Source organism: Artibeus jamaicensis, unplaced genomic scaffold (assembly GCF_021234435.1).
Source record: "Artibeus jamaicensis isolate MK-2021 breed Jamaican fruit bat unplaced genomic scaffold, CSHL_Jam_final scaffold_378, whole genome shotgun sequence".
NCBI lineage: Eukaryota > Metazoa > Chordata > Mammalia > Chiroptera > Phyllostomidae > Artibeus > Artibeus jamaicensis.
Genome location: NW_026522044.1, coordinates 652355 through 668617, shown reverse-complemented (window position 1 = coordinate 668617; position 16263 = coordinate 652355). Strand labels below are relative to the sequence as shown.

The following is a 16263-nucleotide window of genomic DNA, read 5'->3' as shown; positions in this document are numbered from 1 at the left end:
AACAATAAATTAAAGAAAAGAAAAAATGTAAATAAAAAGAATGTTCATCTGTGATCTTTGCAGTTAATTCAAACAAATTAAATTGAGGTACAGGAACTATCTGTGTGTAATTTTGCTTAGGTTAATTTAGGGAAAATATTCACAGAATTCATTTGTTCAGTGCTTCTGATATTCCTGCTAATGAACAGTTATTGAAGGATAATTGAATACTTATACTTAATTTGTAGGACAGTCGACGGTATTTCTCTGATATGCATTAATTATTTTTCCCTTTTTTCACTTTTATTGAGATATAATTGACATACATCACTGTATAAGTTTAAAGCACACAGCATGATGGTTTGATTTATATGTTTTGTGAAATGATTACCGCAATAGATTCCACTAACTTCTGTCTTCTCATGTAGATACAATAAAAAGAAAAGAAAGAAAATAATAGGAAAAAAATACTTTCCTTGTGAAGAGAACTTTTTACTCTCTTAACAACTCTCCTGTATGTCAAGTGGCAGTGTTAGCTATAGTCATTGTGTTGTTTGTTACATCCCTAGTACCTATTTATCTTCTAACCGGAAGTTTGTACCCTTTGACCACCTTAAGATATGTGTACTAATTGAAGAAAAGTCAGGATATGCATTATTCAACATTCATTCAAGTAAATGATTGCTTTTGCCAGGCACAGTTTTAAGTACTAGGTAAGTAGTGGTAGATAGAACAGACAAGGTCCCTGCTCTCGTGGTGTTAACATTCTAGTGAGCTAGGGAGGAGACAAAAGATAAGTAAACGAGGTCATTTAAGATGGTGCTAAGTGCAAAGAAGAAAAAGAAAATCAGATAATGTGATAGAAATTTAAGGGCGCGAGGCTGTTTTAGGGTGATCTGGGAACCTGTTCTGATATAATAACCCTTGAGCTATGACCCTAAGGCTGGTAAGGAACCATCCAGTTAGCCAAAGTGCAATTGTGGAGTTTTAGTGGGATAGGGAGGTGAGAACTGTAGATGAGGTCAAAGATGTAGGCAGGCACAACATCATGGTAGGCCCTCATGGGCCAACGTAATAGAGTTTCAATTTTATCTCACATTTAAAATTCCATGAAACAGTTTTTTCTAGTAGAAACTATATAAGGTTGGAGGTATTCCCCAAATGCGGGGAGGAATTCAGTGAAACAGCTTGTCAGCCTGAAGATACTGGAAGTCCTACAGAAATTTCTCTAGCACATTGTATCTTCAGCATTATAATAATCTCTTGGTATCCTGATACTTACATACATTCTTATGTGCTTTTTGCCATATCTGACAAAAAGCTGAGTATACTAGCCTTCTTTAACAAGCTCTGTGGTGTGCTCCAAGAATTATGAGTAGTTTTTTTTCTCAGTATCAGGAGTCCTATTCAAATTGCTGTACTTCTATAAATGTAAAGACAAGGTGGAGAAGAAATGTGTTACAGTAGACTTATTTTACCCAGATTTTTTCCAGCAAAAATGCAGTATCCATTTCTACCTTCTCTAACCTCCCAAATATATATATATATGTACGTATGTATATATGAATGTATACGTAGATATATATGTATTTTTGGTGGGTTTAATTTCATTCATCTGTTACTGTTTGGGGGGACTTCATTTAATTTCTGGTTAAGTCTCTGTTCCTTTTATCTAAAGCATATAAAGTTTTTAAGAAAACAAGTGTCTGAATGTGGTTTTCTGCATTATGTACTTTTGTATTTATGCATATTTATAGAGCAATACTTTGGGGAAAATAACAATTCTGTTACTGTTGCTTAAATCCTTAATCTTTTTATGCTGCAAAAGTACTTAGTAGTTCTTACCTTCCTGTACAGTTTTTAAGATTAAAAAGTTGGGCACTTATAAGGGAAACATTCAATTGCAGTAGAAAATTTAAAAAATGATGATTAATAACCTTCTTTGCAAGTCATATTGTCCCAGTTGGCATAAAATTTCTGGGCATGTATCAGTATACAGACATTTAAGCCCTTTATGGGCTTTTGATTTTTCAATGCTACATTTTCTAATTTGTACTCATTTTAAACAGTTTTAAAAAACATATCATTTGGTCTCTGTTTCTTTTGTTTTAAAATAGGAAACAGAGAACACTCCACACAAAGTTGGAAATGAGTCACCTGTACAAGAATTGAAACAAGATGTGTCTAAAAAGGTTGGTAAGGTAGAATGTCAATATTAGTTTAGCAGTTTTTGTTTACATGGCATTTATTTTTTCATTTTATTTATTTTCACATGGTATATTTAAAGTGGGAAATTTCTGTATTCTTTTACTATGATGCTTTCTGTGTGCTGGATGTTCAGTATATGTTCCTTGAATCTGTTGAATTTGTGATTGAAGATGGCATCAGGCTTTTTAGAAGTTACTTAGTAATTGGTAGTTTATCCTTGAAACGGTATTTTTATTATTACATTTATTAGGGTGACACTGGTTAATAAGGTTATAAGTTTCAAGTGTACAACTCTGTAATTCATCATCTGTATATTGCACCGTGTGCTCACCACACAAAGTTTAGTCTCCTTCCATCACCATGTATTTGACTCCCTTTATCCTCTTCAACCTTCTCCCAGCCTCTTTCCCCTCTGGTTTGAAACACTACTTAGAAAAATATTTTGTAATGGGTCTTTATTTTTTAGGCCTGCAGTCTTATTTAAAATAAGTTATAACTACCCAAGGTTACTACCAAAAGTTAATGGTATTGAAAAGCTCCATGTAACAAATTCTGTAGATGTTGGACATTATAAGAATTCATTACTCTCATAGCACCTTTGATACCTTTTAAAAAATTTTACAGCTGAGTAATATTTCATTATATAAATTTTCCATAGTTGTTGTATCCACTTTTCTAGTGATGGATACTTGGGCTGGTTCCAAATCTTGGCTATTATAAATAGTGCTGCAATGAACATAAGGATGCATATGTTCTTTTGAATTATTGTTTTGGGTTTCTTCGTGTATATACCCAGAAGTAGAATCAGTTCTATTTTAATTTCTTGAGGTCTCTTCATATTGCTCTCCATAGTGACTGTACCAATCTGCATTCCCACCAAGAGTGCAAAAGGGTTCCTCTTTCTCCACTACTTTTAGAAATCTGTGTACGAAGCAGACTAATGAATCAAACTGTAATAATGTCATAACATTGTATTCAAAAAGTTTGTTCAAAAAGTAATTGCAGTATTACCATCATACATTTCCAAGAGTTCAACTGGACTTTATTTCTGTGTGGAGTGTCTTTCATCATTTGCAATTTTCATTTTGTTGTATTTGAATGTTTAGGGGAAAATTCTCAAGTCTTTCAACATTTCTAGTTTTCACCTTTTAAAACTAATGCATGATGTTTCACATGATTCATTTTACAGTGAATCTTAATAATTATATGAATACCAAATGGAAAGTAGATGCCCAATAGCTATTTTACTAAAGAAAAGCTGTTAAGAATTGAAGGAATTGAAAGAATACCTTAATATTCCATTACTCAGACAGCAATAAAAATAAACTAACTTGTATTTTAAAACTAAAAAAAAAGAATTGGTGCTATGAAGCTTCAGAGTTTGGCTTACTAGAAGAGACTGAGCGCAAGATAAACATTTGAACGATGGAGTAGTTTGAAGTGTCCAGATAAAACCATAACAGAAAGGATGGTGTGTTTTCATTCATTTATGTTGAATGTTTTCTGCACCTCGAGCAGTGTTCTAGTCAATACGTTTCCAGAAACCAACAAGATGATACATTTTCTACTCTAGAGTTTTTCAGCAGGGACACTGTTGACATTTGGGGCTGGCTAATTCTTTTCTTTTCTTTTCTTTTCCTTTTTTTAATCCTCTCCTGAGGATATGTTTACTGATTTGAGAGAGAGAGAGAGAGAGAGAGAGAGAGAGAGAGAGAGAGGAGGAAAGAGAGAGAGGGAGAGAGAGAAACATCAGTGTGAAAGATAAACATCAATCGGTGGCCTCCCGTATACACACTGACCGGGGATCAAACCAGAAACCTAGGTATGTGCCCTGACTGGGAATGGAACCCCCAGCTTTTTGGTGCATGGGACAGTGCTCCAACCAACTGAGCCACGTGGCCAGGGCAAGGGCAGGATTATTCTTTGTTGTAGAAGGAAGGGGAGACTCTTCTGTGCATTGTAGGATGTTTAACAGCATCCCTGACTTCTACCCACTAGATGCCAATAGGTTCCCTCCACCCCATCATGACAACCAAAAATATCTCCATATATCACCAAGTGTCTAGGGAAGGGTCCCATGCAAAATCACCCCCAATGGAGATCCTACTTTATGGAATTTAAAATTTTAATGGACTACATATTTTAATATTGATCATGCTTTTTTCTTTTGGGGAGAAATGATGGCGTTGTATATTAGCATAAATAATAAGAGTGGTACGTTTTTTAAAAATCATAAATTGCCTACAGTATGCACTGCAACAAACAGCTATCTTGATTTCTCAGCATTCCTTCCCTTTTTTCTCTAATAGTAGTGGAAATAGGATTTTGTATTCTACCTTTTTCTCTTACCATTTTTAGATTTTCATCATATTTCTACATCATTTCAATACTCAGTGTTCATTTGATATCAGATTCCATCAAGTATTATATTTGATATATAATACAGATTCCACATGTATTTACACATGTGTCTAGCCATTTTTATTGGCAAAAACTTGAAATGTTTCTGTTTTTTCCACTAGAACTTTTCTTTCCCTTCTTAAGAATTTTTTCCTTAGCGGGGGAGGCTGGGATGGGAAAAATAGACAAAAAACTGCACTTGAAAAATAACTAAATAAAATTAATTATTAAAAAAAAGAATTTTTTCCTTAGGATAAATGGGTAACTATCTGTAGTTAGTAGAAGAAAAACAGTTTTTAAGGAGAGTTTAGAAGCGGCGAAACTAGTGAGTAAACACCGTGGGACAGAGAATGTGCCTTAAGACTCCAGGTATCACTTTGCAAGTGCTAGCCTTTTCAGGTGCATTAAGTATCATGTTAATGATAAAGGCTGCGGAGATGTACCCTGCACCAGGACAGGTCCCTGCCCCCAGTAGCTTACATTTTAATAGAGGAGGAAAACTATTGTGTTGGCCAAAATGTTCGTTTGGTTTTTTTTTTCGTAAGATGGCTCTAGTAGCACTTAGTTGTCTTTAACTTCATTCAAAACAATTTTGTTACAATGTATTGTGACAGCTGTCTTATCAGGTTATATTTAAAATTTATCAAAATTGGTGATTTTGTTTAGCCATTTTAATATTGAAGCAGAAGAAAATAACATTTTCAGTATATTGTGCTTTATTATTTCAGGAAAGGTAAAAACACACCTGAAAGGAAAAAAAATTTGTGTGGTTTATGGAAAAGGAACAGTGACTGATCAAATATGTCAAAAATAATTTACGAAGTTTTGTGCTAGAGATTTCTCACTGGACAATGCTCCACAGTCAGGTAGACCAGTTGAAGTTGATAGCAGTCCAATCAAGACATTAATTGAGAACAGTCAACGTTATACCATGCAGGATATAACTGACATACTTTAAATATCAAAATCAAGTTATTGGTGAAAATGAAAAACATGTCTTTTATCTTATGGAAAAAAAACTAAATGGACTTTTGGGCCAATCCAGTAGATAAATACAGAGCTGAATGTAATGTAGAAAGCTTAGAAACTATTATAAGAACACAAAAGGGGACTCTGCTTCCTTTTGGGGGTTAGGAATAAGGAAAACTTCATGGAGGAAGTAGCATCTGAGCTGGTTTTGATGAATATGTAAGATTTGGACAGGCAGAGATGGGAGAGAAAAGGCATACCCAAAGAAAGGCATAGAGATGACAAGCGTGCAAAATATTTAAGGATGAGTCTAGAGACCAAAGTTAAGGCCAGATTATGGGAATGCGTTATGTCATATTAAGACGTCTGGTTTTTATTTTATAATTACTGGAAAAGCAGTGAATTTTTTGAAGCAGAGAGGTGACGTGAAGGAAACAGCTGCTTTAGCATGATCATCTCCATGTTGGTTTTGATTCTCATTGTTCTCTTGCTCTTTCCTTCTTTGCTAACCTCCTAAAACCCAGAGGAAAAATACAGGGGTAAACATGGTAAATAAATGTTATGGGGGCATATCAAGAGTTAGAAAATATGGGCCTTGTTTCCCAGGAACTAATCATCCTCTGTGGAGAAAATATTTATACAGAGCTAGCCCATATACTACTATGTATTTATATTATAGTTCATACTGTAGTGAACAGTAAGAATGATAGGAGTTCAGAGAAGGGAGAGATCATTCTCAGATAAAGGATTAGGGATGAGTTATGAGTTTCTTTTTTTAAAGATTTTATTGTGTTAACAAGATTTTATTCATTTATTTTTAAAGGGTGGGGGCGAGAGAGAGAGAGAGAAACATCAATGTGCCTCTCACACACTCCCAATCAGAGACCACAACCCAGGCTTGTAACCTGGCTGAAAATCAAACTGGTAGCTTTTCGGTTCGTGGTATGACACCCATCCCACTGAGCCACACCAATCAGGGCCTTACTTAAGACTCTTTACCTCATTTTGACCCCTCTAATGTCATGGGCCTTTCCATTATGCATAGTGATTATTTCAAACCTTTACATTTACCACATGCTCACTGTGCCCACTTGTATCCCACTCATTTTCAGCAGATGACCTTGTTTCCTACTACATATAGGCTTCAAAGGCTAAGAAACCTGAATTCACTCATTTTCATCATCTCATATTTCCCTTACCTTCCAACCTGCTTCCATCTTGAATCTCTTTTTCATGTAATTGTTAAGAATTTAGTTTTATTTTCCTGCCCAAAGTACTGTGGTATAATATAAAGAACTGTGGATTTGCCTGGCTGATATGGCTCAGTGGATTGGGTGCCAGCCTGCCAACCAAAGAGTCCCTGATTTGATTCCCGGTCAGGGCACATGCCTGGGTTGCAGGCCAGGTCCCTAGTAGGAGGAGTGCAAGAGGCAAGCGATTGTTTTTCTCCGACATCAGTGTTTCTTTCCCTCTCTTTCTCCCCTTTCTAAAAAATAAATAAATAAAATCTTTTAAACATAAAGAACTGTAGGTTTTTGGGTTTGTTTTTTTTTTTTTTTTAGAAAAACCTGAATTTCAGTTTTGAGTTTATAATTTACTAGCTCTGGAACCTTGGGCAAAATTCTTAATGCCTTTACCTCAGATATGTGCTTTTGAAGAAAGGAGGTAATTCAACCACCTCACAGGGTTTGTATGATGATTAATTAAAGAATGTGTGCCCTGAATCTAGTGCGTAATAGACCGTGTCCTTTCTTCTCCAGAACTTTGTTACCTTCCTTTCCTTTGGCCCATTCCCCTCAATTTATAAAAATGCTGGGTCACTTTCTTACATCCTCTTCCATTTATTGCCAAGGTTTTGAAAACCATGGACCGTGCTAGCTGCCTATTTTTTCACTTCTCATTCATTCTTAAACCTACTGTAATCTGGCTTCTGCTATCACTAAGGCACTCAATGCTACACCTGATTATCAAATTAGGTGGACTCTAGTTAATATTGCTCTGGTAAAAGTGATGTGCTTCTAGGATTAAATATTTGAAGGTTGAGCAAAAGTAATATATGGGATGTGCTGGGCAATCAGGAATGAATATTATTCAACAGCAATAACATCCAGTTTGAGTTAGCATGTGATGCATTCTGTTATCTTTCTGGAGCCAGAGTATTGAGAAAGCAGAAGTCATCCATGGTCAGACACGGTGGAGAGATAAGTGGATTGCAAGATATATTGTGTTAACAAGGACAAGACTGGATAGAAAATATATTTTCTTCAAAATGTTGGTAGAATACATAGAAAGCCTGTGTTTTTTAGCTATAGATAAGAAGTAAAGGGAGGAAAAGGCAGGGTGAGTTAGGTGTTTGAATGCTTCATGGTCCTGCCATCCCTCTTCGTAGTGGGATATTAGGTGTATTCTGTTTAAGAACGTTAACTTCTTAGACAACTGTACTTGAACAACAACAAAAATAATAATAATTAAAATAAAAAGATAATGTTAACCTTCTTGTATCTGCTGGCTTTTTCTGTCATTGGCTTGAGATAAACAACTTGAAGTCTTGTACTAGGTGGTTTTGATTCTTGTGATTTTGTTAACTAGGCTCAGATCAGCAGGCTGCTACTACAACTAACTTGGCATAAATATGTATATGAACTATGACATGAAGAGTCTGAATGTAAATTTAGGTTTGAACTTTATTTTCCTAAGATTTTGTTTATTTTTAGAGAGATGGGAAGGGAGAAAGAGAAACATCAGTTGGTTGCCTCTCACACACCCCCAGTTGGGGACCCGGCCTGCACTCCAAGCATGCACCTTGGCTGGGAATCAAACTGGTGAACTTTCAGTTCGTAGGCTGTCTCTCAGTCCACTGAGCCACACTGACCAGGGCAGGTTTGAACTTTATTATTCAAGGTTAGCTGAGCTTTTGTGATTACATATACTGACACAGATTCCCTATTATAATAGTTAAGACTACAGAACCAGTCTCCCTAGGTTTATGCCAACTTCATCGCTTACAAACTTTGCAACCTCAGAAAAATCATCAGGTCCCCCTATGCCTTAGCGCCTTCCTTTGTATAGTGGTGATAGTAAGAGTGCTACCTCTTAAGGTTGTTGTATAGATTAAAATATGTAAAGTGTTAAGAACATTGTCTGGCATATAGTAAGTACTATATAAATAATTAGCTATTATTATGTTCTTGTAAATGGTTTCATTTTTTTTAAACTGCTTTTTAACCTTTCATCAGATTATTGAAAGTATTATTGAGGAGAGTCAGAAAGTACTACAGCTTGAAGATGACTCTTTGGACTCCAAAGGAAAAGGACACTCTGATCAGGCTACTGGCGGTCCTCTCGTGGCTGGGACAGATCTTAGCAATATACCTGGATTGTTAGCCATAGATCAAGCACTACAGGAAGATTCCAAAAGGGAAGAGAGTCAGAATGCATCTGAAGAAACTGAATTAGAATCAAAAAAAGATTTTCCTTCTGAGGACGCCTGTGAGAAGCCAGTAGATGAAACCACTAAGTTAAATGAAATAAGTTCAACTGAGCAGCTTAATGTGCCTGAAACTGAAACGGAAGTATTGAACAAGGAAGCGGTAGAAATCAAAGGAAGTGACATTCTAGAATCTGCATCCTCAAACTCCTCGTCTGCTAAAGATTGTGCTACTGTGGAAGATTTGGCTCCTGCCAAACCCCCAAGACAACTTACTCCAGAACCTGATATAGTGGCTAGTACAAAGAAGCCTATTCCAGCACGTCCACCCCCTCCAACTCATTTCCCTCCTCCTAGACCACCACCTCCATCTCGACCTGCTCCACCACCAAGAAAAAAGAAAAGTGAATTGGAGTTGGAGGCTCTTAAAACACCTGATCTGGATGGCAAGTATTAATTGAGAAATAAGTATTTTTGTGGGGAGGTTTTTGAGTTGAGCTTGTTTACTTACATTTTTTATTTTGTTTCAATTTATATTATGTAAACTACATTGGTGGCTGACTTATAAAAATGATTTTAGTAATAAAAGTGAAAACATTTACAGTGATGATTAGTTACATTACTATAATTGAACATTTCAGTTGACTTCGAACTTTCAAATCTGTTACCATTGGAGAGGCAGTGTGGCATGGTGTACAAAATATAGGATTTGAGAGTTAAGATTTGAATTCAAGTCCTAGATCTCTTTTTAATTTCTAAATTTATTGGGCACTAGACCTCTCAATGTTTCAGTTTTACAGCCTTGAAGAGTTTGAATACCTTGTTTGAATCCTGATTTCCCCATATGTAAAACAAGGGTAATAAAAACCACTTTCATCACAAGTTGTTATAAGAATCAGACAAATAAAGATTAAAACACATTTGAAGCTATGTATAATGTCCTCTATGAACATTTGTTATTGTCATTATTATTAATTGCAGTTCCCAAAGAGAATATTACATCTGATCCTCTAACTACAAACATGGCTTCAGAGGGTACCGTCAAGGATTCTCAGCCTTCTCTTGATTTGGCAAGTGCTACCAGTGGAGATAAAATAGTTACTGCCCAGGTATGTTGGTGAATTCATGTTACCTTTGATGTAGGCTTTTATCAGTTTTCTGAAACTGGCTTGTTTGTTGATTATTAAATCTTCTTTCTTCTCCAGGCCAAATATTTCATTATCCCCCAAACCTGGCCTCCTTACAGCCCTTGTCAGCTCTGTTAATGAGTAGCTGGGTGACTCTGGGAAGCTATTTAACATCTGAATCTCAGATACCCCACTGATAAAATGGAAGGAAAGTCTTCCTTGAAGGTCTCTTGCAAGGATGAAAGTGTACCAAGTCTCTAGCCATGTAGTATGCATTTAGAAAATGACAAATGCTGCTGTTTGTAATATTGATATTAAGTACCACCTATGATCTTCATTAACCTGAACTCTAGTGGACAAAATTGGGGACTTTTATTTTTTATAATTTCCTTTTCTTAATCAAGGAAAAAACAACTTCATACACTATGACACACGCACGCACACACACACACACACACACGAGGCCATGGGAAGGACTTGATAATGGAAACTTTTTCCATAGCCAAATTCTTAGACTCAAGGGTTACTTATATGGTAACTGTGATCGGGACAGGTTAGCAAACTGGGAGATAAGACACTATAATAGTCTTATCATAGCCTTGGAGTAGAGGTTGGCAGTGGCCTTTTTTGGTAGGGTCCCCAAGTTAAGAATGGTCTTTGCATTTTCAAGGGTATTTTTTTAAAGAATACTTGACAAACACTATTTATTAAGCAAAAAGCCTAAAATATTTCCTACCTGGCTCTTCACAGAAAAAGTTTGCGGACAGCTGCCTTTGAAATATCCACACATATAGCCCTGATTAATGGCATCTTTTTGCCAGCATTCTACCAGTAGAGAACTGTTTTTGGGTCAGGTTCAAAGAGCGCATTTATTTGCTTTCAAGACTACAAACACATTATTGCATGGGCTGCAGTAGCTTTGGTACCTAATGTTTTTCAGAATGCTGGGAGTGATAAAGGGCTGAAATGGAGTGTTCCATTTAAATTTTCATAGGTTCCATTATCTGAATAATGGAAGTTTTAGAACCATGTGTGGTAATGAATAATTGAATATTTATAGAAATTGATTCCATCTACTTTGTTTTTTAAATTATAATTTCAGGACAATGGAAAAGCACCTGATGGGCAGACAGTAGCAGGTGAAGTGGTGGGCCCTCAGAGACCTAGATCCAACTCTGGGAGAGAGCTTACCGATGAGGTATAATTATATATATTTTTGTTCTTAAAAACAAAATATAAAAACAATAATGGGAAGGTGGAAAAACTCTGAAGGTAGGTGGTGGCGATGGTTGCGCAGCAATGTGAATGTACTTAAGAATGCCACTGAATTATACAATTCAAAATTGTTAAAATGGTAAATTTTATATTGTGTATAATTTAAAATAATTTTATTGTTAGGCAAAAAATCATAATATAGAATAAAAATGAAAGTGAAGATTGTCTTAGGTTTTGTTTTTTTAATATTTTGGAGTTTGCAACTTCGACTTAAACTTGCCCTTTTACATAATTATGTGGTGGAATAAATGTATTGAAAGCAAGGCCTATGTTTTATAGAAAGTGGGCTTAAAAAGAACTTCATGTTATAGATATGTATATGTTTCTATACTTGTGAGATGATGTAGTACATACAGAATTAATACTTCTTACCACTAAGATTTAGTATATATCTATTGGTCAATTTATTCAGAATGAGCAAAATCGTAGTTTCTGTTTCTTGTAGACAACACATTTTTTTAATTACTATACTTTGGAAAATAATCTGGCAGTTTTTCAAAATATTAAGCATTGAGCTACCATGACACAGAAATTCTCCTCCTGTGTATGTACCAAAAAGAAATTAAAACATGCCCTGGCTGGTATGTCTCAGTGGATCGAGTGTGAGCCTGCCAACCAAAGTGTTGCTGGTTCAATGCCTAGTCAGGGTACATGCCTGGGTTGCAGGCCAGGTCCCCAGAAGGGAGTGCAACCACACATTGATGTTTCTCTCCCTCTTTTTCTCCTTCCCTTCTCCTCTCTCTAAAAATAAATTTGAAAATATTTTTAAAAAAAGAGAGATGAAAACATGTCTCCATAAAAAAATATACACAGTTGTTCGTAATACCCAAAGTATGGAAACAACACCAGTGTCCATCACTGATGAATGGGTAAATAAAATGTAGTATATCCATGCACATGGACTATTTTTTGGCAATAAAAGGAATTAAGTTCTGATACGTGTACAGAATAAATGAACCTTGAAAACATTGTGCTGAGTGAAAGAAGCCGATCAAAAAGACCACACTCTATATGATTTAATTTATTTGAAATGTCCAGAATAAGCGAATCCATAGAGACAAAAAAGTAGATCAGTGGTTGCCAAGAACTGGAAGGAAGGGGAATAAGGTATGACAGCCAGTGGGTTTGGGATTTCTTTTTGGGGTAATAGAAATGTTCTGAACTTAGATAATGGTGATGGTTGCACAACTCTGTGACTATACTCAATCATTGAACTATTTACATTTTAAATGAGTGTGTTTAGCAGTGTGTGAATTGCATGTCACTAAAAATGTTAAAAATTATTGTACACAGCACTGAATGTATCAAGAAAGTCCTTAACTTGAAGTTTTGAGGATTTTGTAGACTGAAAAATATACTTAAATTGTAAGTTCTCTTGGTGTTATGTTTTTACCTCAGGAAATTTTAGCCAGTGTAATGATTAAGAACCTGGACACTGGAGAAGAAATACCTTTGAGTCTTGCGGAAGAGAAACTACCAACAGGTATTAATCCTCTCACTCTACACATCATGAGAAGGACTAAAGAATATGTAAGGTATGACCTAACATGACTATTTATCATTTGAAGTATTTCATTCAGAAGGGTGAAGATGTCTCTGTTAATGAACTGTGACAGTCCCTAATTTGGTTTTATTCAACTTTTAAAAAAAAATTTGCCATTAAAATACTTAAAATATGTACTCTTAAATTTTGTTCTCTCGTAAGACTGTACAATTACTAGGGGGAAAATAGTATATATCTTCAATCCCATAATATTTAGTTTCTCTTCTTTTCATATTATTTACATTATACTAGAGAGTATCAAAACCTATTGAGGCTAAAAGGCCATGTTCAGGATGAACATCTAGTCTTCTGAAACCTTGCTTAAGGATCAGAAATTTTACATATAATTTGGAGGGTCAGAAAATGGCTTTAGAGGAAGGCAATTGACTTTACTGTGGGATATATGTAGATCTAAGGAAAAATTTCTGTGAAAGCAAAGCTTTTAATGTATAAGACATTGATGTGCCTGGTGAGCGAGGAGGAAGATATTTACAAGTTAATTTGTCATTTCTGTGTAAGCATGTTTTAACCATCAGAAAGCCTTGTTTATTGTAGGTTTTTCTTAAGTTCCTAAATTGCATCCACTTCCATTTTGTACATTGCACCTTGATTAAAGATTGTGTTCTTCAATTTTTCAAGTCTTTATAAATTCTCAGTCATCATTTAACTTAAACATACATAAAGCATTTTAACAGACTTTTTTTACTCTGATTAGCTAATTCTATAGTAAGTATATAGAGAGATTTTTCAAAAGTGTTAAGGAAGTGGCTTCTTTTAAAATTACTTCTTCCCCTTGTAGTAATGACGCAGCACAGTCAGATGATGAAGAGAAGTTACAGTCTCACGCAACAGATACTGATGGTGGAAGGTTAAAACAGAAAACGTGAGTTACAGTACATCCATTTTCTTCATTTCAGGCCTTTATTTTAAAAAAAAATATGAGAACTACTATACTGTTTTAAATCTGTACTCCATCCGATTTATGAGTCCATCTACCACCGTCACTCCCTGCCATCAGCCCACGGATTATGAGGTCTTTGAGGCTATGTTGGTCATATAGCATTTGATATATAGTATATGATCAATAAATTTTGCAGCATGCCTGTATTTTCTTCTCACAGTAGGTACCAGAAGTGTTAGTAGAAGAACTTGATGGTCCTTGACATTGCCTTTTCTCTTTCTCTTCATCTGTGCAAATGCTCTTTGTCTTTCTAAACCCAACTACATGAGATTCTTCCTCCCTTCAGTTCACAGTACATTTCTTCCCTTTCTCAATTTCAGTGACACCTATATTCTCTATGTAACTTACATTGGCCCTTTATTTTATGTTACCTTAAACTTTTCTGTTCTAAAAACAAAAACAAGGTAAATAGATATTAAACAATTAATATCACATGGGTGTTACAAAAGGATTGTGATCATGCCATTCTTCTGTGTCCCCTACAAAAACCCAGCACAATGGTGAGCATAGAGATTTTGCTTGATTATATGCAAGTCACATAATTGGCAATAATTTAGTCTAAAATGTAAAATAAATATAAATACAAAATAAAATAGTTCAGACCCAAAGTGAATTCTTCACTCAAATCTGATCTTTTCCTAATGTGGAAAGGGTAGCAAAGAAACCTTGGGTAGTTTTTAGAAAAGGTGTGTATTCACAATGCAGGTCTATGATAGCACCTTCATATACCTGGGCCTTGGCTGTCTAGCAATGACAGCTCTTAGGAACCAGAGAATTACGAATTATTCAGGAGACATATAAATATCCAGGAAAGATGTTTTACATGCTATACATTAAAGCTTATCATTTTTCTAAAAGAAAAAAGGGCCTCAGGATTACTCAAAGCCATTATACTTATTTATTACAATTTTTTAAAAATCTGTTTATCCGGTATCTGAATTCACAACAAAATAGAAGCACCAAACTATGAAACCTGTAAGTTGGCATGTAAGAATGTCAGATAATATTCCGATTACAAGAGAGGAATCAGAAAAATAATAAAAGGACTCTTACATACCACATCCATTTTGTATTCCAGTGGTTTCAACTTTTCCTCAAGTAATGACACACGTAGAACAGGGCAGTACTGCACCGAATGCTAGAGTGAACTAATGGTCAGGAGGGATTGGTCCACAGTCAGGCTTCCCTGTGCCCCTCCCTGTTGTCTTAAAGGCTTAGAGCCAACATTATGGCCCACTTGCAAACCATTTGAAAGGTCCTGAACGTGTTAAAGAAGAGTAATGATGGTAATTGACCCCATTTATTAAAGAAAGAAATGTATTGAACATTAAATGCCCTTGAAGAAGCCACAAAAGTATATATTTTAGAGATGTACTCATCCAAAATTATTAAAATACCTGTTTTCTTGCTTAAAGTAGTAGTAAACCTATAGTTATCCAGAAAAATATAACTTCAGAATTATAGGAGCAAAGACCTCGTAGTGATTTTTATTTATTTTTTAAAGATTATATTTATTTATTTTTTGAGGGAGGGGAATGGAGGGAGAAAGGGAGAGAAACATCAATCGGTTGCCTGTTACACATACACCCACTGGGGACTGAACCCACAACCCAGGCATGCGTCCTAACCAGGAATCAAACTGGTAACCTTTTGCTTTGTGGAATGACACTCATCCCACTAACCCACACCAGTCTAGGGCTATACGGATTTTTAAAATGGTTTATCATCTGTGTTTTCTGATTATCAAAAGTTGTACAAAAATCTCTACTGCTTGGTGTGGCTCATTGGATTGAGCAAAGGCCTGCGAACCAAAGGGTCTCAGATTCAATTCCTAGTCAGGGCACATGCCTGGGTTGCAGGCAAGGTCCCCAGTATGGGGCACGAGAGAGGCAACCACACATTGATGTTTCTCTCCCTTTCTTTCTCCTTCCCTCCTGCTCTCTAAAAATAAATAACTAAAATCTTTATAAAAATTTTAAGTAATGCAAAAATCTGTAAAATAAGAATGTTATATACCCAACCCCAGATATTCTCAGTATTAATAATTAAATGTAACTTAAGTGCCCATCAGTAAATGAATGGATCAAAAAGCAATGGTACATTTACACCATGGAATACTATGCAGCAGAAAGAAAGAAGGAGCTCCTACCCTTTGCAACAGCATGGGTGGAACTGGAGAGCATTATGCTAAGTGAAATAAGCCATGCAGTGAAAGACAAATACCATATGATTTCACCTTTATGTGGAAATTAATCAACTAAACAAGCAAGCAAGCAAAATATAACCAGAGACATTGAAATTAAGAACTGACAGTGACCAGAGGGGAGGTGGGAGGGGATAATAGGGGGAAAGGGGGAGAAGGGGGAGAAGGGAT

The 16263-nt window shown here is 35.7% G+C and overlaps 1 protein-coding gene across 1 annotated transcript in view; it reads left to right on the top strand.

Moving 5' to 3' along the window:
* Positions 1-16263, top strand: part of WDR44 (WD repeat domain 44) — a 91154-nt gene that overhangs the window by 36268 nt on the left and 38623 nt on the right. The window contains exons 3-8 of the mRNA XM_037146002.2: positions 2097-2171; positions 8793-9429; positions 9965-10092; positions 11213-11308; positions 12784-12920; positions 13728-13811. Coding sequence (XP_037001897.2) covers positions 2097-2171; positions 8793-9429; positions 9965-10092; positions 11213-11308; positions 12784-12920; positions 13728-13811 — 1157 coding nt within the window. The remainder of the gene's footprint in view (positions 1-2096; positions 2172-8792; positions 9430-9964; positions 10093-11212; positions 11309-12783; positions 12921-13727; positions 13812-16263) is intronic.